We start from the raw sequence: 21,746 nt of genomic DNA on the forward strand, positions 1-21,746 counted from the left end.
AAGTCTTTCCAACACCCTACTCCTGTTACTGAGTATGATTTACCAAGAGTCGGTTGTCTTTTTTTTTCAAAGCCCATAAATTTCAATTATACATGTTATCTTTAGTTAAGCATTTCATATCAAGTACACTCAGAGAATCCAAATTCCAAAATTAAGGGGTAGATGAAGTAATTAACCAGTCCCCTGTCTCAGAAGCTCTCATTTAAATAAACATATCTAGTAATATATCCCTCATTACTTAATTTTTTATTGTTTCACATTTGCAAATTCTGTCATATTTCTGTTTGTTTTCATAACTAATAATGACTTATTTTAGTGTTTGCATGCCATGGAGATCCAAGTCATGATACAGTTTCTACCTGTAATTCTTATGCAACTCTTCCGAGTTCTCACAAACATGACCCATGAAGATGACGTTCCTATCAACTGTACCATGTGAGTTTGGTGTTATAATGAAAGAAGCTCTTTACTTCAGATCTTTCTTCTTTTTTCATGAAAGGCATTCATCACTCTAAACTTCCCTCTTAGAACTGCTTTTGTTGCATCCCATTGGTCTGGGTATGTTGTATTTCCATTGCCACTTGTCTGAAGATATGTATTTTTTAACTCCCCTTTTATTATTTTTTGACTGCTTATTCGGGAGCATGTTGTTTAATTTTCTCTTTTTCATTTTCTACTATTCATTTTCTTACTGATTTCTTATTTCATGCTACTGTGGTTGAAAACAATATTCAGTATGATTTCAATCCTTTTAAATCTTGTAAGACTTGATTTATAGCCTAATGTATGTTCTATCCTGGAGAATATTTTGTGTGCATGTGAGAAGAATGTATCTTCTCTAACTGTTGGATGGAATGTTGTATATTTGTCTGTTAGATACATTTGGCTTTAACACAATTCAAGTCCAATATTTCCTTCTTAATTGTATGTCTAGTTGATCTATTGTTGAAAGTGAGATATTGAAGTTCTGTACTATTCTTGTATTGTTTCTTTATGTCCATTAATATTCGCTTTATATGTTTAGGAAAACAACTGTATACATTTCAATTTACCCTTCTCTACTCATGTAAATGTTCTATACTTGGTTGTCTAATATAGTACCCACTTGCCACATGTAGCTAGTAAGCACTTGAGCTGTGGTTAGTTCTTCCGGGGAATGAATTTTTCATTGCATTCCATTTTAGTTTTAACCAGTTTAAATAGCCATTTATGGCAAGTGTTTCTCATATTGGACAGAATGTGGCGCTAAGCCATCGATTTTTACTTGAGAGAATAAGGGCACATTATATTTTGTATGAAAACAGACAGGGATATATTGTAGGGTAGAATACAAAATGCACTTGAGTTTCAGAATTAAAATAGGAGACTGAACAATACTGAGCTCAATGCTGGATGTCTCTGGCTTTGCTGCCTCTGCTGCTGCCTCAGCCTCAACCTCTTCCCCCAAGCCTCAGGCTCCACATGCCTGTGTGCTGTGTGCCCATCTCTGAAGTCAGGGACAGTCTTGTTGAAAATTTAAGAAGCATTATTCTAATACAGAGAATCACAAGATGTGCTTCCTAGACTAGCAGCAGAAGTGTCCCCTGGAAGCTTAGAAAAATGCTGATCATTGAACTTTACCTCAGACCTACAAAATCCAAACCAGTGGGAGAGGAGCCAAGCGATCTGTTAACAAGCCTTCCAGGTGATTCTGTTGCTTACTGAAGTTTGAGAATCATGGCTAGTCTCTTAGCTTTATCTTCAGTTTTCTTTTTCTATTTTACTTGCCTTGTCCCTCCCTTTCCCTTGACTTACTTTTCATTTTATCTTTTGTTTCCTTAGTTATTGTTTCTTGAGACAGAATCTCACTCTCCAGCCTCAGACTCATGGTAATCCTCCTGCCCTCACCTCCCAAGTGCTATGATTATAGATGTGCACTACCGCTCCCAGCCATGGTGTCTTTCTTTTTCTGTTCCTTTTATTCTCCCAAGAAGGAATTTCAGTATTCACTTTACTTGAGCTTCTTAACTCCATGGTGACTATGACCATCCTTTAAATGCATACCGTTTAGAAAGGAGACAGAACATCTGGGCTGCGAAAATAAAGTATGCTTTTGAACCAGGAAGTAAATTTTACAAGGCTTCAAGTGTATTAGGCACTGGAATCTTGTTAGACCTAAACTACCATTCCATCTTCTATTACCTCTTTTATTGTTCAGGTAATGCTGAGCAATTTTAGGGTTAGACTTGATCGTAGTGGACAGCCACACTACAGTAATTAGTTACTCGAAGCATGACCTACTGACTTCTGTGAATGTCGTTTCAGGGTTCTTTTACATATTGTTTCAAAGTGCCATGAAGAAGGCTTGGACAGTTATTTAAGATCCTTCATAAAGGTTTGTGGAATAAAGCTTTCTTGCTGGCTAATTTGTTTCATGGTACTTTTGTGTCTTATGGTTCATTTTGTTTTGTTTGTAGTATAGCTTCAGACCTGAAAAACCAAGTGCTCTTCAGGCCCAACTGATCCATGAAACCCTGGCCAGTACGATGATAGCAATATTAAAGCAGTCTGCAGATTTCTTAGCCATAAATAAACTGCTGAAGGTAAGCGGGCAGGATACAACACAGAACAAAAATAACCATCTGCATACTTGTTTGGCAAAATAATCATTTTTCATCATTCTCTCCCATGACTCTCTCTTGCCATCAGTTTGCACATGATCCTTCGCCACAGAACCTTCTTTGCCCTCCCTATACACCCCTTATCCTCAATCAAATGCGTCAAACAGAAATTTTGGAGGAGACAGATTTGAGTTAGAAGCTTGTATCTTTTATAGTATAGTTCTTGGGCCTTGGGACAGTTATTTAGCAGCTCTGAGTCTCTGATCGCTCATGTTAAATGAAAGTGTTGTACAATATAGTTTCTGGAAACTAGTAGGTACTCAATAAACTGTAACTATTATTATCATCATTATATTTATTATTCCTTTAATTGATAATAGAATTATGGGTCTTTGGAGATGTATCGGCTAGAGACTCCATGCTACCCTTCACATTACATGATGCGGCAAACATATAGGTCATGTAGGCTGTGCCAGTATTGTGCGAAGGCCAAGGTTACTTATCCAAACTGAGCACACGCATTGAAAATATTCATTGTCTACATTTGGGAAGAGGAAGGGGATCAGTGAGTGTGAGAGGGGGACAAGAGAGGGTGATGGGATGAATATGATCAAAATATATACATGCAAAAAAACTGTAATTAAAGCTATTTTTAGGTATAATTAATATATGCTAATAAAACTTTAAAATGTTCATTGTAGAGATTTTTAAAGTAATAATGAAATAAACTAAGAGTTTGTTTTGCTCCTATCACCAATTATGGGCAATTCAGAACAATGTCAGTGAGGAAATAACCCTATCCCCTGGACCAAACATCTGTATTCCCCCTCTGGACATAACTAGCCTGCCTTGTAATGCAGTAGTGCTTTTTTTCCTGTTTAAACACTTCAAGGGTATTCTGTGAGACTTTAATAGTGAATTGAGATCACCTGAAAATGTGACCAAAGTTCAGAGATAAGACCCCCTATTGATTTGTCAAATTTTGCAATGCTGCTAATATCTGGGTAACTGTTAAGGCTTGTGTGTTTGCTATTTTTTTAGTACTCATGGTTTTTCTTTGAAATAATTGCAAAATCGATGGCCACCTACTTATTGGAAGAGAATAAAATTAAGGTAAGTGGGCTCAACAATAATTTCTTGATTAATAAATTAACTTAATTTTGAGATGGCCTACAGCTCAGGCTGACACCAAAGCTCCTGCCTTAGCCTCCCAAGTGTTTGGATTATAGGCCTGGGCCACCAAACTACACTTATATTATTTTAACTGATAAATAATAATTGTAGCATCTGGAGAGATGGCTCAGTGGTTAAGAGTGCATACTGCTCCTTAAGAAAACTGGAATTCAGTTTCCATCACCCACATTGGGCAGCTCACAACCACGTGCAACTCTAGCTCCAGGGGATCTAATGTGTTCTTCTGGCCTCCGTGGGCACTGGCACTCATATGTACATATACTCACACCCAGACACACATATTTACCTAATTAAAAATAAAATAAGCCAGACATGGTGGTACATGCCTTTAATCCCAGCACTCAGGAGACAAAGGCAGATGGATCTCTGTGATTTCCAGGTCAGCCTGGTCTACAAAGTGAGTTCCAGGCCGGCCAGGGCCATATAGTGAGACCTTGTCTCAAAAAATAATAAAATAATAATTGTACATGTTGGTAAGAATAATGTGTAACGTGCAGAAAGAAAGCTAATCATATACATAGCAGTAATATACAAATCTCTTGTATTCTAAAGGGCTCTTCCCCATCACGTTTACAATGTTGTTTATAGAAATGATGGATATGGACTTGAGAGATGGCTCAGCAGTTAAGAGCACTGGCTTCTCCTGTAGAGGACCTGGGTTCATTTCCCAGCACCCACATGGTGGCTATCAGCCATACATAACTCCAGTTTCAGGGATCCAATGCCCCTTTCTAACCTCCATGAGCATTGTACGACACAGGTGCACTTAAATACATACAAGCAGTACACTCATACACATAGGATACAAATAAATAAAAATTTGAGGTTCTACAGTTCATATGTTCTTATAGTATAATTTGCATCATCTTTTACATAGATAGAAGTAACTATAGGTAATAGCCTATAATTATGTACTATACAGGATGCTTTATCATTGAAAAATTTTCATTTCTCTTGTGATTTAAAATGTCTTTGTTGCCAGGCATGGTGGCACACACCTTTAATCCCAGCACTTGGGAGGCAGAGGCAGAGGCAGGTGGATCTCTGTGAGATCCAGGGCAGCCTGGTCTACATGGTGATTTCTGTGCCAGCTGGGGCTACGGGAGACCCTGTCTCAAAAATAATAAAATAAAATAAAATATCTATGTTGAAAAGATTCATCTACAAAAAGAACAAGTACCAAATCAGATATAATCTTTCTATTAGAAAGGTTTAAGTCATATACTAAGCTTATAAAGAACTTTAGGCAATAGGTATATTCCTGAAATGCAGTATATACATTCATTTGTTTTTCTAATTTTAATTAGTTAATTAAGTGGGGGTGGGGCAGACATGCCATAGCACATGCCCAGTTCAGAAGATAACTTTTTGGAGCTGATTTTCTCCTTCATCATGTGGGTTCTGGGTATCAAACCCAGGCCATCTCACTGACCCCTGTAACTTGTTTTTAAAATTTGTTTTAAAGATACAGGTTGAGTTTCTTATCTGATGGAGGTTGAAGAGATTGCTCAGTGGTTAAGAGCTCTGGCTGCTCTTGCAGAAGACCCAGGATCAATTCCCAGTAGCAAAATGGTGACTTACACCTGTCCATAACTCCACTTCCAGGGGAATCTCACACCTTCTTCTGACCTTCACAGGCATTGCATGAAATGGGTGTACTTACATACATTGCAGGCAATGCACTCATGTACATAGAATAAAGATGATGAATAAAATTTAAAAAAAAAGAGTTCCTTATCTGAAATGCTTAGTTTCCAATTTCAGATTTTTTTAGATTTTGAAATATTTGCAGATACATAATGAGCCAGGTATCTTGAGGACAGGATACAAGTCTACACATGAAATTCATTCATGTGTCATATAAAATTTATATGCAAAGCCTGAAGATAATTTTATGCAGTATTTTGTATTTGCTCTTGTGTATTTAATTCAACCTGTCACATGATGTCAGGTGTGGAATTTTCCATTTGTGGAAAAAGTTTCTGTTCCAGAAGTTTCAGGTTTTAGAGCATTTTAGATTGGAGACTTTTCCATTAGGAATTCCCATTCTGTCAAAAGAAGTTCTCTTAGTTATAGAAATCATAAAGGTGAGACTTGTGAAATCAAAAATATTTACCTTATAGAACTTTCATATAATGACTTTACCAAAACTGTGACACGTGGTTATATTGTATACCAGAAAAAGTAAAATAACTGAGATATGCCTGCATTTCAGGAGAATGGTATTCCAGAATCGAGTTGGGTTGACCTATGCTTATTGATAATTTCAGTCATTAACATTATTAGAGAACCAGACAGTTCCTGTAAGCTTACAACCTAGAATAAAATATACTTTGAACAACTGGTGAAGTCGTTTTTAGTTGGGAGGAAAATCATACTTCAGTTTAAAACCATTTATATAATGGAAACGTTTGAAAGTAAAATGGCAGTTGATTTATTTAGACTGTTTCAAATTCTGACTCCTTTTCTATTTCTGTTGATTTAAGCTTCCCAGGGGCCAGAGGTTTCCTGAAGCCTATCATCACATTTTACATTCACTGCTTCTTGCAATAATTCCTCATGTGACTATTCGCTATGCCGAGATTCCTGATGAGTCCAGAAATGTGAATTATAGTTTGGCTAGCTTCCTAAAGGTGAGTTAAAGGCAGCCGTGAGATGGTAAAGATTCTTCTTCACTGATAGGCTCTTGACAGTCGAAGGGAAAATTTTTCTTTTATTCCAGGAGAAGCTCAGCTAGGTGTTTTTGGCTTTGATTTTTTTTATTCAGTATTGAGCTTTGAAAATAATCCCCCTGTGTACTAGGCAGCTGCTACACTGCTGAACTATATTCCCAGCCCTCAGCTAGGTCTTTACAAGACTGTTGAAATAACTGAACTGACTGAGGGATCAGTTCTGCCCCGTTTGCTCCCCTCCCCACTGAAACAAATAGTCAAATAAGAGTTTCTGAATTAGCCAGAAGACAAGTTGTGATCATTTCACAGAATGGTTTTAAAAGCATTTCGAAGGAATGCTGTTAGATTGTGTAAATACAAACTAGGTCACCCAAGTCCCCACCATTCTTTATCATACCCCTGATTTCCATAGGCATTTAAGTCACTTTTCTGGCCCCATTGACTTTTGAGTTTGTAATTTTATGTGTGCATGCATGCATATCTGTGTGTGTGACGGGGGCGGGGGATATGTATGTTTGGGGTGTGTGCTCGTATGTGTGTAGGGTGCATGGTCCAAGGCCAGAGTAGGATGTTAAGAGTCCTGCTCTATTATTTTCTTCCTTATTCCTTTGACACAAGGTCTCTCACTGAACTGGAGCTAGACTGGCAGCCCATAAGCCCCAGGAGTCCTCATCTCTGGCCCCACCCACAGCACCAGAGCTACAGATATGCATACAACCATGCCCAGCTTTTTATGTAGGTCCTGGGATCCTAACTGAGACCTTCATACTTGTGCAGGATCTTACCCACTGGGTATCTCCCCAGCTCAAGTTTGCAACTTTTGAACTAAAGCAACCTATTTGATGATGTCACCACAGGGTATATGTTGCAAATACATATGCATGAAATTGTTAGCTTTACTCAGTGAGGTTTTTTTTTTTTTTGAGAGATGCCAGAAATCCCTATATTTACAAGAGATGGCACATAACGTGTTTTTAAATTTTGTTTTTATTGAATTTTTGTGTATTTTATACAGACTATCTCAGAGAATCTTAGTCATCTTTATATCCCAGTCCCCACCAGCATGCCCCCACAGCTCCCCCACTGGAACCCATATACTCTGTCATCCATATTTATTATGTTTTATTATTGTCAGTATGTAAGAGGCAGTGCTAGATTGTAACTATTTAATAAAGTGGATGACAACAAAGAAAACCTTCCTTTTGGGTCTAAATTGTTTATATAGGTAAACTCACTTTCAAGTTAACTGACCACCCTATATTTCCCTTAAGGCTTCTAGAATTGACCAAATGAGGCACTATAGCTGAAGAGAATAAAGATATATGGATATATATTTGTATGTTCCTTATCTAAAAACCACACAGTTGAGGCCCTTAAGTCTTGATTCCATTAATAATTTACTTTGCTTTTTTCTTTAAGGTCAGCCTAAACTCTGACAACTATTATCATATCTATAAAAATGAGAATGACATCCCCTTTGTGTAGAACATATTTTAAAAAGTTTTAAAGTCATAATCTGGAGACTATTAGCATTCCATAACTAACTCCTTTCTTGTTTCTACAGCGATGCTTGACACTAATGGATAGAGGATTTGTTTTCAATCTGATAAATGACTATATATCAGGATTCAGCCCCAAAGATCCTAAGGTAAGTTCTAAGGACATCGTTGTAGTAGATATTAGATATTAGAGTAGGATATCAGCGGTGACAGTTTTCTGAGATATTTGGAACTGCTCTTTTCATTTACGTACTTTGAGCATTGGTTCACTTCAAATCAGGCAATACTGGATAGTGTTTGGGGGGGTGGTCCTCAAGACTGCCCACAGGCTCAACAATCCACTAACATTCACACAACATAGAGCAGTAATTCTGACTAGCATTAATTAGAGTGGCATCATAAAGATACCCAGCTGGATAAACTGGGCATAGTTGTACATTCCTTTAATCCCAGCACTAGTACTCGGGAGGCAGAGGCAGGCAGAGCTCTGTGAGATAGAGGCCAGTCTGGTCTACAAGTGAGTCCCCAGGCCAGCTGGGGCCACATGGTGAGACCCTGTCTCAAAAACAAAACAAAACAAAAGATACCCAATTGGATCAGGAAAGGAAACGATATTAAGTGGAATCTGTGGCAAACCACAAGCAGGCACCCCAAGCTTTCTCCCTCTTTAAGAAGGGTTACATGGAGCATTTTCTCTCCAGGAGTGAAAAAACAGTCACAAGTATACAGTATTTCTGTTTAGAGTTTAGGGTTCTTATTGAGGGACTGATCATATATTAAAGTTGAGAAAATTCCAGAATCTCAGAAAGGAAAGCAAAACAAGTGTTCACCATAATTTACATTGTTTGTACAAAGGGCCTAGCGGGCTGGCACAGAGGACACAGCCTTATCATGTAGGGGACATGTCAAAATCCTTTTTCTCACATGTTAGCCAACATCAATGTTGCAACAACCCTTTTAAAATCTACCATTGTTGGACTGACTGTGTTAGCTCCTTCCTGCATCAACAAGCATGAATAGGATACTAAACACTTCTGTTGGGAAATTAAAGATTATTTTCAAATTATCAAAATAGCAAACGCCTATAAAATGAGTTAATAGATAATTTACTGTTTAGATTCTGGCTGAATACAAGTTTGAATTTCTCCAAACAATTTGCAATCATGAGCATTACATCCCTCTGAACTTGCCAATGGCATTTGCAAAACCTAAATTGCAGAGAGTTCAAGGTATGTATTTGTGTTTTATTTCCATCATTTGGAATTGTTTTTCCTTTTTTGTGCTAGCACTAGTGTAGTATGTTTTCTAGTGAAAGCAGTTAACTTGAAGGTAACTTGAGAATTGTTAACTATTTGAAAATAGATTTGTTAATGGCATTCTTGCATTTCCTTTATTGTATCAATGGCAGTATTTTTAGTATGAAAAAGTTGGATGTTAACATAGATTGCTGCCTAAACACAAATGTCAGACATTAGTAAAATTGCTCTCTATAATAATAGTGTATTGAATTTTATTTAAGGCTAAATGAAAAAAAATGAATGCATTTCTGCTGAAAGCATCAAAAATAAATGTAAAAAGTAAAATGCTAACATGTATGTACTAAATTTATGAAATGCTTCAGTTGTAATCTCCATTGCTCATTTTATTGAATGCTTTGTTATGTAGCACTGCTCTTATGTTACTATGTTTTTTATTTGTCCCTTTTCTTTTCATATATTAATTAGATTTTTTTTCATTTGCGGTGGACCGTTTGACTTCAGTAGGTAGGTTTAACTCGGTTCACTCTAAAGTAGTATGCTGCTTTAAAAGACAATTGATTTGATGAATGGCTAAGATGAATGGGGGCTTTCTTTGCTTTTCAAATCCTCCCTAGTCAAAGTGAGCCTTTAGTTTACTGTACCCAGAGCATCTTAAAGGCGAGTGTTTGGTTACTTTTAAAGTAAGCCTGAGTGTTGTCAGAAGAATCAACTTTCAAATGTCTACCCTCAGAAAACAAATTCCTCTGCTGCAAAGCAGCTTGAGGACAAGGGATAGGCTGAGTATCTGTTCAAATGTTTGTCACCTCTCTCAGGCTTCCTGCTTTCTCTGTCACCCTGTTGAGTGGGCACTTGGCCACAGTTTTTGAAAGTGTGGTTGACAACACTGAATTAGATTTATTGAAGTCACTGAAGCAAAAAAAAAAAAAAATCCACTAACATTTGCAGAATCTACCCAGATAAGCCACCTTTGTTATTTGGTGCTTTCCTTATGCCTAGAAAGTGATTGAAATTCACAAAAGAGCATAAGTCTTTTGGTCTTTATGGAAGTCTCTGCTCCTTGGTGGTGGTCTTGGTGATGGAAGCATATATAGCCAGTAAAAATGGGGAAATATTTCAAGACCATAGCACCACCATTCAGCCACCCCATTATTAAGTTATGAGCATGTGTGGCTCACATATTTCCCCAGTATTTATTGATAGCTATGTCAAAGTTAGGGCAAAGAATGAGTGGACAGAGACTTGGGATTTAGGATTAAATGGTACTATTTGTAGCATTTAAAAGTCCTATCTAGATCCATTGCATTGTATTAAGTTCTGCATTGACATAGGAAAATAATTAACTGAAGACCTGTTCTTCAGCTTTCTGGCTTGTCTAAGAGTAAATGGTAGGAAGAAGAAATAAAGATAGCTGAAGTCTACTATAAAAATTGCTAGATTTGGTCACAGTACCCTCTGAGATATCACAAGGCGAGTCCCAACCACAGCATTCATGTGTGAAATTTAACATAGACCAAAAATCTAAAAAAAGAGTGGAAGATGCAATTTGAAGTGATGATTTTATGAAATGAAAGCTCTATGTTGATGTAATGATGAACTGAAGTGTGGTGAGGTGGCTTTTTGTGTTGTTATTATATCTAATATACATGTTCAGGCCAGTATGTAAGGATTATTGTAACAGTCAACACTTAACAGTGCTGGAAGGATCTAGTCATCTAGGTTCTTCTCCCCATTTTATAAGTAAATCAAGCATTGCTATATAGAGTTGAGTGTAGAGTTGTTATGAAATCACTTTAGGTGTAAAGGCATGTCTTAGAAGATTGCCAAATAGCCGGGCATGGTGGCATACTCCTTTAATACCAGCACTCGGGAAACAGATCCAGGCGGATCTCTGTAAGTTCCAGGCCAGCTGGGGCTACAGGGAGACCCTGTCTCAAAAAGACCAAAAAATAAAAATAGATTGCCAAATATAGAATTATTTTATTCTAGGTTCTATTGTAAGATAATAAGACTTTGAAATTATTTAAGGGGGGAAGTATCTAAGAACTTCTTGCTGACTGAAATGATCATTAAAGCTATATCTAGCTCTAATTAGAAGTGCTCTTGTCTAGTAAACATTTTGCATGCTCATTCTATACTGAAGAAGAATTACACAGATTGATTAATAATAAAATTACAGTTCTTGCTAGCATGATCACATATTATTAAATGATAATTACAGTCTTTTAATTGTCTAGAAAACTTTGGATATTTTTTGTAAAAAGTTGTACATTTTATTGTACTGCAGATTCCAATCTTGAATACAGTTTATCAGATGAGTATTGCAAGCACCACTTCTTGGTTGGCCTACTTCTAAGGGAAACCTCCATTGCTCTTCAAGACAATTATGAGATCAGATATACAGCTATCTCTGTCATAAAGAATCTTTTGATAAAACATGCATTTGACACTAGATACCAGCACAAGGTAAGGATGTCTATACAATCCTTGGGATCAGACTGGAAATTTCTACTAAGATTTTTCATTCAAGATGAAGACTATAGTAAGGAACATAATATGAATATTAATGAAAAGATATTTTTATAAGTAAGATTTTTTTTCCATTTCAAGTTATTATTAGTTAAAAAATATTTCTCAGGTAACTCAGTAAAACGTTTTCTCAAATCATTTTTTTAATGTTTTGGTGCTGGGGATCAAGCCCAGAGCCTTGCACATACTGAGCACACCCTTTACTATGTATCTCCATCTACTCAAATCATATTTAAAGAGTAACATGTATAAAGATTCTGTATTTATATGACAACGAATTAAAATGAGATTAGGTTGTTTTGTGTATTTTGCTTGTATTCAATATAAATACTCATGGAGCTGGAGAGATGGCTCAGTGGTTAAGAGCACTGGCTGTTCTTGTAGAGGACCTGGGTTCAATTCGCAGCACCCACATGGTGGCTAACAACTGTCTGTAACTCGAGTTCCAGGGCAATCTGATACCCTCCTCTGATCTCCTCGGGCACTGCATGACACTGGTGCAGTTGCATACATGCAGGCAATACACTCACAGGCATAAAATAAAACTAATAAATAAAATATTAAAAATATTCAGGCCAAACTGTTTCATGATTTATTACATAAACTAATTAGAGTTTTAAAAGCTCAGTAGTTAAGAGGGCTTGTTGCTTTTGCAGAGGACTACAGTTCAGATCCCAGCGTCCATGTTGGGTGGCTCACAACCACTTATAACTCCTGCTCCAGGGGAATCTGATGATTCTTTTCTCTGTAGGGACCTGTGCGTGTGTGTGTGCGCACGTACACACACACGCACACACACACTCACACACACTCACAGATAAATAAAAAAACATACAGAATTTCAGAATGTGTATTATGCCAAATATATACCTTAATGGATCCTTGAATATACATGCATATACCAAAATAAATATGATATTGACAATTAAGTGTTTAATAAGACATATTATACATATCACGTATAAAATATATAATACAAAATTTTTCTTCTTACTGAAAAAGATTTTATGATAGTATTTTCCTAGATAGTTGTGGGTGTGGATGTAAATCTTACATACATTACACATTGTCGGTGACCCTAGCTATGCTATTTAAATCTTAATAACATTACAAATTAAGGACTTGAAAATTTAAACTATAAACTGAATCAATTTGAAATAACCTGACTTACTTCCCTGGTAGCAAATGATTCAAGCAATTATCATTGTTTCACGATTAATAATCGACCCCTTTACTTTTTACAACATATTATGGAGTTTATTATTGTAAATAATTTAGAAAGCTGATTTAGGGGGTGGATTTTACTTTGTCTACAATTTTCTGTTACATTTTCTAAATGTAACAAAAAAATCTTGTTAGCAAGATTTTTTTATTTGCAAATATTGCTAGATTATGCACATAATTCTGTTTGAACATAAATCACACCCTCAAGCTTTAAGATGTAAATAATTCCTTACTGTCATTTGTAATGTTTTTTGCCACATTGTAATAACACATACCCCTACTTAGGTTAGTTTACTCTGTCATTTGCTTTACTATAAATATTGGTGTTAATTTAACATAAGTTGATTGTGATAGTATATCTAAAATGAAAGATAACTTAAAAGTCATCCAGGCTATGCCAGGCATGGTGACACACACTTTTAATCCTAGGACTTAGAAGGCGGAGGCAGGTGGATCTCTGTGAGATGGAAGCCAAGTAAGTTCCAGGCTAGGTGGTGGACCCTGTCTCAAAAGGACCAAAAAAAAAAAAAAAAAAAAAAAAAACACGTCTGGAGCGATGGCTGGACTTTAAACATGCCAGATATTACTGGGTTCTGGTTTACTGGTACAAATGCTTACTAGTGGTTTCAAAAAGGATCTTATGCAATGTGGAGGAAAATGTCTTTAGTTGTGATTTTTTTCACAGACATATAGGAAAAGTACAAAATATACCTCCCGTCTCCAAAGCAGGATATAGTATTTTTCTCTGCTGCATTTTCAGACAAAAGTGAGTAAGCCAAGATTTCATTAATAGCTTATTAATATATGAAAATGAAATTTAAATGTTTTCCTACACAAATTTCGACCTCTTTTAATTCTTAGAGTAATATGTACACACACACACACACACACATGTGTAAGAGAGAGAGAGAGAGAGAGAGAGAGAGAGAGAGAGCTATTACTGTCTATAAATAAGTCAGACAATATGCTCTTCAAGGTTTTGGATTATAGGAAAGTTTGAAATGATAAGCTTCGCTACCTCTTCAGTGATGTCTAAAACCTTTTCCTTCTGTGCTCAAAAGCTTCAGGGAGGCATTAAATGAGCATAGGATTCTTGCCAAAAGAACTTTGTTAGCTTCATATACTTATTTAATCAAAACTCCAATTGTAGTACAGTGGATGAAGATTTCATATAAAATGACCCCCTTTAAAGGCTGTTCTTGAACTTGCCACATAGCTGAAGATGACCATGAGCTTCTGATACTTTTTCTTCCACTTCTCAAGTGCTGTGAATATAGGTGTGCACCACCCTGCATGTCTATAAAAGGACCGTTCACTATTTGGTACACAATTCACAGACAACCTGAGTAAGGGGTCATTCTCAAATATATTCAAATGAAACATGTTGCCTGTCAATGATGATGGCAAGGTAAGGGTTGATAGAGAACTTTAAGCCCCTATAATTTCCATTAGGTCCTCCCACCCCCCAGAATGACCCCAATAAAGAGATAAGTATTTAAAGGAATACATCCTATAGAAAGGCTGTTTTGAATCTGAACTTCCAGTGACCTCCCAACACCTCTCAACTACATTGTTACTCCTAAGCTCTCTCTTTAATGAAATTCCTGAGATATCACTGGTCTCTGCTATGTGTGATTATGAAGTGCTCATAGAGAGCTCTTAACTTGCTAGAATCCCATAAGAGTTATTTCCTATTCAGAACAACAATGTCCAATGTTCAGTATTTGTCCTGGGAACTGTATAGTTCCTGTACTCAGTGTAAATGATGTTAACAGCTAAGAAAATTCAAATGTCTTCTTCTAGTCAAACTTGTCTGCAGATCTTTTCTCCCTTTCTTTAAAATAGAATACGTGCATAATGGAGGTCACCTATCATTTCAGCACTCAGGAGACAGGGACAGGACAATTACTACAAGTTTGAGGCCAGCCTGTGCTCTATAGTAAATTCAAGGCTAGCTAGAGCTACTACAATAATAGTAGGACCCTATTATAAAAATGTATTCCACACATATGGTAAAAGTAAAAATCAAAATGCCCCTCTCTCATTCCTTTAACCATATCCTAAATCATGTTTCTATAAACAGTTGTTACCAGCTTCTTCTGTTTCTTTTTTTGTGCACAGGCCTATATAATAACCCACTATACACTTTTGCTTTTTTTGGTCTTTTTGAGACAGGGTCTTCCTGTAGCCCCTGCTGTCCTGGAACTTGCTATGTAGACCAGGCTGGGATTGATCTCACAGAGGTCCACCTATTTCTGTCTCCAGAGTGCTTGGGATTAAAGACATGTGCAACCACACCTGACTAAATTTTTCTTTATGACTTAGCAATTCACCCTAAAGATTACCTCTACCACATTTCTTTTTAAAATTTTTCATTTATTATTTTTATTTTATGTGTGTGAGTGTATTGCCTGCATGGATGTAAGTGCACCTGTGTCATGCAGTGCCCATGGAGGTCAGAAGAGGGCATCAGATTCTCTTGGAACTGGAGTTACAGATGGTTGTTAGCTGCTGTGTGAGTGTTGGGAATTGAACCCAAGTCCACTGCAAGAATAGCCAGTGCTCTTAACCGCTGAGCCATCTCTCCAGTCCTTAAATTTTATTCTCTTAAATCTTAAGTGGGACATTGAAAAATTACATGCCTGATGAAAAAAGGTAGTTACAATGGTAGAAGATCTTGAAACGAAATCCATGGAACAAAGGAAAGTAAACAAAACTGTTCAGCCTTATTAATAATTCATGAAAGCTAGGCATGGTAGCTCATATCTATAATTCCAGCACTTGGTAGGCTGAGGCAGAAAGACTGTTAAGAGTTTGAAGCCAGCCTGGGCTACAGAGTAAGTTCCAGGCAAGCTTGGGCTACATACAGAGTGAGTTGCAGAGCTGCAGAGTGAGACCCTGTCCTAACATAACAACGACAACAACAACAAAATTTGCCTCCTATATAGGGTTGTCCTGTAAAAGTAAAAATATTTCCTGGGTGTGGTGGCACTTGTCTTTAATCCCAGCACTTGGGAGACAGAATAAGGTGGATTTCTGTGAGTTTGAGGCCAGCCTGGTTTACAGAGTGCGTTTTAGGCCAGCCAGGCCTACATAAGTGAGACCTTGTCTCAAAAGCCCCCCAAAAGTAGAAATATTTGTACCAGCTTCAAAGAGCAAAGCTATGCCTAGAAGGAAGAATTTGAAAGGAGTACATTTCAAATAAATGTCCTTTCTAACACAACCAAGTTTTACAAACTAGCCATTGTCACGTGTGCATATAAGGACCATTCCTGCCTTAGGCAGAATGGTGGACTAGGTTAGGGTTCTTAGGCTTATTTAAATATCAGCATCATCTGGGAAGCCCAGATCATCTGAATCAGAATATTCTGGTGACAGAGACTATTTATTGCTCAAATATTATGTTAGAAGTGATTCACTCTGTTAAGAAGGGTTTCTGGAATTTACAAAGAAGTGAAAATGGCCAATTAACATATGAAAAATTGTTCACACTCAAGAATAAATGCAAAATAAGATAACCATGAGATGCTATTAATTTCTGTTCTATAGGCTGACAGCTTTGCCCCAGAGGCCTTATCTAAGCATGTCTGAAAACAAACTTCCCCTAAATCCGGTAGACATGAGCACTCTTGTGTCGTCAGTATTCTCTGTTCTGTTCTGATTTGAGTGTTTAAGCATATCTGGTAAGAAATGTGTGTAGCTGACTAAAGCAACAAAGAAATGTGTGTAAGAGGCACCACATTAGTGCAGCGAGTGCCTAGAGTTTTGTTTTTTTCAAACATTTATTTGGTGGCAGGAGGTAGGGGGGTGTGCTACAGTGCACATGTGGACTTCAGAGGACAGCTTATGAGAGTCATTTCTCTCCTCTCACATGGGCCCCAGGGTTCAAACTCGGGCTTGGTAACAAGTACCTTTATCTGCTGAGCTATCTTGCCAACCCAAGTACCTAGTTTTATTTATTAACAAATATATCAGTCTGTCAAAGCTTAGAGTTGGCACTTGATGCCGAGATCATATTGATCATATTTGCTTTAATCAAAGCAAAAAGTATTTATTAAATGAGTACAGTAATTACGATTTTTATACTTCCATTTATTCATCCATTCAGCTAATGTGCATTGACCATACACTGCATGCCCAGGCGCCAGGGATGACGCAGTCAGTAAGACAGACATAGTCCCTGCTCTTATGACGTTTGATCTCACTAGAATTAAAAAAGAGGACTAATATCTCTTGTATGCATGTACTGATTTTACAGATAACCTTTTACTCTATATAGCTATCTTTGAAAACTGTTGCTGAACTCTTGTTCTGAACAAAACCGAACAGCAATGAAGTTCTTAGGCAATTGGTTTTAAGACTCATACTTCTGTAATTTGTTGTTGATATTAGCTCACTTTCAGTCTTGAAAGCTGATGTATGGGGCCAACTCCATTCATTTGTAATATATACATATTATTTATCAATAAAGTCTTGATACTTTTCAGAACCAGCAAGCCAAAATAGCACAGTTGTACCTTCCGTTTGTTGGACTACTTTTGGAAAATATCCAAAGACTAGCAGGTCGAGATACTTTGTATTCCTGTGCTGCCATGCCTAATTCTGTAAGTATTAGCGGATTTCTGTTATTCTTATCTGTTTTACTGAATGCATTTGGAGTTGGGGTCATATGCTATACGGTCTCAATATTAATACATCACATTTGTACAAATTTACATTTTTACTGTTTTTCTGAGAGAAATATTTCTCAACGTGTAATGTGGAGAATGTGTTTGAATACAGATCTTAATTCAGTGGTCCCTAGGCAGAACTTCATAGTCTGTTTCTAATAAGCTTTGACTGCCTCTTGTCCATTGACCACATTTTTAATAAAAAGTCTAAGAATAAACTACAAATCCCCTGTTCCCACTACTTTATTCTTAATAGTTGCTGCTATTAATATGCCTTAGTATATTTACTCACTTTGAGAACGTAACAAAATAGTCCTCATTTCCAGAATATCTGACACTAGGGATTAAAATGTATTTCTTTGCTCCTCCCTTTCCTAAGTAGTCTCTGTACTTGGTAAGAAAAAGTATCCCTTTTAGTTTATCATGGTTGGTCACTGCTCCAGCTATTCCTCTTAGTATCTGAAGACTTTGAAGGAATTTCAAGGTGACCAGGATCCTGTTTGACAAAATTACCTCCCGCTATTATAGTACTTAACAATTCCTTCTGAGCACTAGACCTAAAAGAGTTTCCACTGGCTGGTTCTAGTTTTGCTGTCTGGAGATCCATAGAACATTTGTTTCCTCCTTCACACTTTGTCCTTTCCACATGTGCCTTCTAAGTTTTTCTCCAGGCCAGATATCTTTATTTTATCATTTCCCATTCCAAACCCTTTAGTTTCTTGGTCAACCCTCTTCTCAATGCTTTCCAATAACCAATGGCCCTTCTAAAATAATGATGTATGGCCAGGTGTAATGTGTGTACAGGTGTGTACGTAATCCCAACACTTGAAAGGCTGAGACACAAGAATGTGAGTTTGAGGCCTGGGCTGCATAGTGAGACCCTATCTTAAAAAAATATGGCACTTAAACATGTGTCTGTCCAGTAGAACTGTTATCTCCTGCCTCTCCATATTCTGAATGGTCCTAGATCACATCTATGCACTTTGAATAAGTATGTCATACTGTTGGATGGCAGATTGAACTGTGTCTTTTACCATATAATCTAGAAAAATGTGAAATGCCCCCACTAATTTTGTAAGCCTCCTCTAGATTCCTGAGAAAGTTGCTTCTTTCGGTTGTTTGGTTTTTGTTTGTTTTCTGAGACAGGAGATGGGGCTCACTATGACTTTACTCCAGGCTGGCCTAGAAGTCATATAGAAGAGGCTGGCCAGGAATTTGGATCAATTGTCCTGCTTCAGCCTCCTGAGTGCTGGGATTACAGGCATGTAGCACCATGAGCAACTGAAAAAGCCATTATTAAGCCTCCCTGGTGGCTTTCTTGCTTGTGGCACCCAATTATGTTTACGAGTGGAATGTGGATGCTGCATCACCTCGCTGGGTATGAAGTTGGCCTTTCTTCACAGATAATGGCTCACACTCATCCCACAGATATTTGACAGTGATACTTGAAAATGTTTCAGTTATCTGTTTTCTTTTTCTTTTTTTTTCTTTTTCTTTTCTTTTTTTTTTTTTTTTTTTTTTTTTTTTTCGTCTGATTGAGTCTTCATCAAGTTCACTTAGGGATTCTTGTTACACTGCAACTTCTAGCAGTGTCCCTAGTCCCAAGGACGAAAACTGAACCATGTTTAGATTATACCAATTGTAGCCATCTAGTTATGTCACTTGGTCAAAGGTCATGATTACAACAATATGCTAGCAGCCAATTTTTTTTGAACACTTAAGTACTAACAGCTCCTGATTTAACTTTCACAGTGAGCTTTGTTTAAAACCAGAGTACAATCTAATTCAAATTTCATATACTAGTTTAAAAAAATGGTTTAAATGATACATGTCACATTCTGTTACAGGCATCCAGGGATGAATTTCCATGTGGATTTACTTCACCTACAAATAGAGGAAGTCTGAGCACTGACAAAGACACTGGTAATTAAGCCCTTTCCAGATTTCATATTGCCTGAGTGTTTAGAAATGTACCTGTACTTCTTTTTGAAATATTTCATAAAACAACACATAGCATGATCTCTCCTAAAGTTTAATTAAAATTTGGCTCAAGCTTGCAGCCACAATTTTCTAAATTGTCTAAGCATGATTTGAAAAGCTAGGTATAATGGAAAAATAGAAGATGATGGGGAAGATACTGTTTACCCATCCTCTTATCTGTCAGCAATATTGGATAAGGCACTTCCTTTTTCTGGGCTCACGTGTTCTTATCTATAAAACCATCTTGTGAATTACGTGGCCTTATTGTATTACTTCCAAGGAATTTCTTGTAATTTAACACATAGCAAATTTTTTGAGAGGGGGGAAAACACCTAACCTTTACCTGGTTTCTTGTGGTATTTTGATATAATATACAAACTTCGCATTTTAGATAACCAAGATTTATTCCCTACAATAAATATTTACTTAAAATAATGTAGTACTTATTTTTTAAAAATACTTGGATGATTCTTCCTGTTTGCTAACAAGAACTTGGATTTTTTTCCAGCCTATGGGTCTTTTCAAAATGGTCATGGCATTAAGAGAGAGGATTCGAGAGGTTCCCTCATTCCAGAAGGAGGAACAGGATTTCCAGATCATGGCAACACTGGTGAAAATGTAAGAACCTAAACCTATAGGATAGCTCTAGCGAAGTGTTAAGCTACTATAATCTTTAAAAACAAACATGCAGCCATCTGCTCTCCTATATTTTGGGCCTATAAAATGCACCCTATAATTCTTGGATATTTTAGTAGTGTTTTCCTCTCTTGGCATCCTAGCACCTGTTACTTGGATGTCTTTTTCCCATAATCAGTCAATATGAAATTTGGGGTGGGATTTTGAGTCAATGTTTTGCTATATAGCTCAAACAGGCCTCAAACTTATTGTGTAGCCCAGACTAACCTTGAACTGAAACTCCTCCTGCCCCCACCTCCCAATTTATTACTTTGAGCTGGGTTCCTTGCTATGTTGCCCAGGCTGATCTCTAGTATGTGAGCTCAAGCAATCCTCCTGCCTCAGCCTCCTGAGTATTTGCAATGACAGGCAAACACCACAGTGCCCAGATTCCTTGGATATCTTAAAACTATTTATAGGGAATAAGGCAATTGTCCTCAAGCATTCTATCTCAAGTATCTCCTTTCATCCTGGCACACTGTTACCTAGAAGAATGGTTCCAGTTGAAAATATCTAAAGTACCTTGCATTTTAATCAACACCATACCAGAGCAAGACTGATTCCTCTCTCTTTTTTTACAATAATAACATTAAGAGATAGTTTGGTGGGCTAGAGAGATGGCTCAGCGGTTAAGAGCACTGGCTGCTCTTACAGAGGATCCGGGTTTGATTCCCAGCACCCACAGGGCAGCTAACATCAATATGTAACTCCAGTTCTAAGGGATCTGTTGCCTTCTTCGGGCCTCCATGGCATTGAACAGCATGGGTGTGCTTACGTGCATGTAGGCAAAACACTCATACACATGAAAAATAAAAATAAAATTTTAAAGAGAGAAAGTTTGGTCCTCTAGTAGATAGTCTCAGACATCCAGCAGTACTTAGAGAGTCCACTAACTATTCCATCACCTGTTTCAACCTAACATTAAAGTATAAGATATGGCTAGGTGTGGCATTCCTTTAATCCCAGAACTCAGGAGGCAGAGGGAGGTAAATTTCTGTGAGATCGAGGCCGGCCTGGTCTACAAGTGAGTTCCAGGCAAGCTGAGGTTACAGGGAGACATTGCCAAACAAAAAGGAAAAAAGGGGCAGAGGGATCCTGGAGAGATGGCTCAGCACTGAAGAGCACTACTGGCTGCTCTTACAGAGAGGACTGAGGTTCAGTTTCCAGCACTCACATGGCAGCTAACTCCAGTTCCAGGGGATCTGACACCATCTTCTGGCCTCTTTGGGCACTGCATGCATGTGGTGTACTATATACCTGCATGTAAAAAACACTCACACATAAAAAATATAAATAAAAAATAAAACCACTTATTTTTTAAAAGTGTAAAATATGCCTGCCTGAATGCAAGACCACGTTTTAGACAGTAAAGTTCTCTCACAGTATGTAATGTCATACAATCATGTATTAGAAGTATCTGTAAATTTGGGTTTGTTTTGTTAAGTCT

The 21,746-nt window shown here is 37.3% G+C and overlaps 1 protein-coding gene across 3 annotated transcripts in view; it reads left to right on the forward strand.

Annotated features, from left to right (window-relative positions):
• Positions 1-21,746, forward strand: part of Dock11 (dedicator of cytokinesis 11) — a 221,678-nt gene that overhangs the window by 126,660 nt on the left and 73,272 nt on the right. For 2 of the 3 annotated variants that reach the window (XM_029568896.1, XM_029568891.1), the window contains exons 24-35: positions 317-435; positions 2,305-2,374; positions 2,457-2,582; positions 3,642-3,713; positions 6,281-6,427; positions 8,031-8,114; positions 9,083-9,194; positions 9,690-9,728; positions 11,509-11,687; positions 17,462-17,578; positions 19,492-19,567; positions 20,133-20,242. In XM_029568896.1, the coding sequence (XP_029424756.1) occupies positions 317-435; positions 2,305-2,374; positions 2,457-2,582; positions 3,642-3,713; positions 6,281-6,427; positions 8,031-8,114; positions 9,083-9,194; positions 9,690-9,728; positions 11,509-11,687; positions 17,462-17,578; positions 19,492-19,567; positions 20,133-20,242 (1,251 nt within the window). The remainder of the gene's footprint in view (positions 1-316; positions 436-2,304; positions 2,375-2,456; positions 2,583-3,641; positions 3,714-6,280; positions 6,428-8,030; positions 8,115-9,082; positions 9,195-9,689; positions 9,729-11,508; positions 11,688-17,461; positions 17,579-19,491; positions 19,568-20,132; positions 20,243-21,746) is intronic. The other variant, XM_017800906.2, reaches the window with a different exon arrangement.

The sequence above is a fragment of the Nannospalax galili genome, unplaced genomic scaffold, assembly GCF_000622305.1.
Source record: "Nannospalax galili isolate Female #2095 unplaced genomic scaffold, S.galili_v1.0 scaffold311, whole genome shotgun sequence".
Lineage (NCBI taxonomy): Eukaryota > Metazoa > Chordata > Mammalia > Rodentia > Spalacidae > Nannospalax > Nannospalax galili.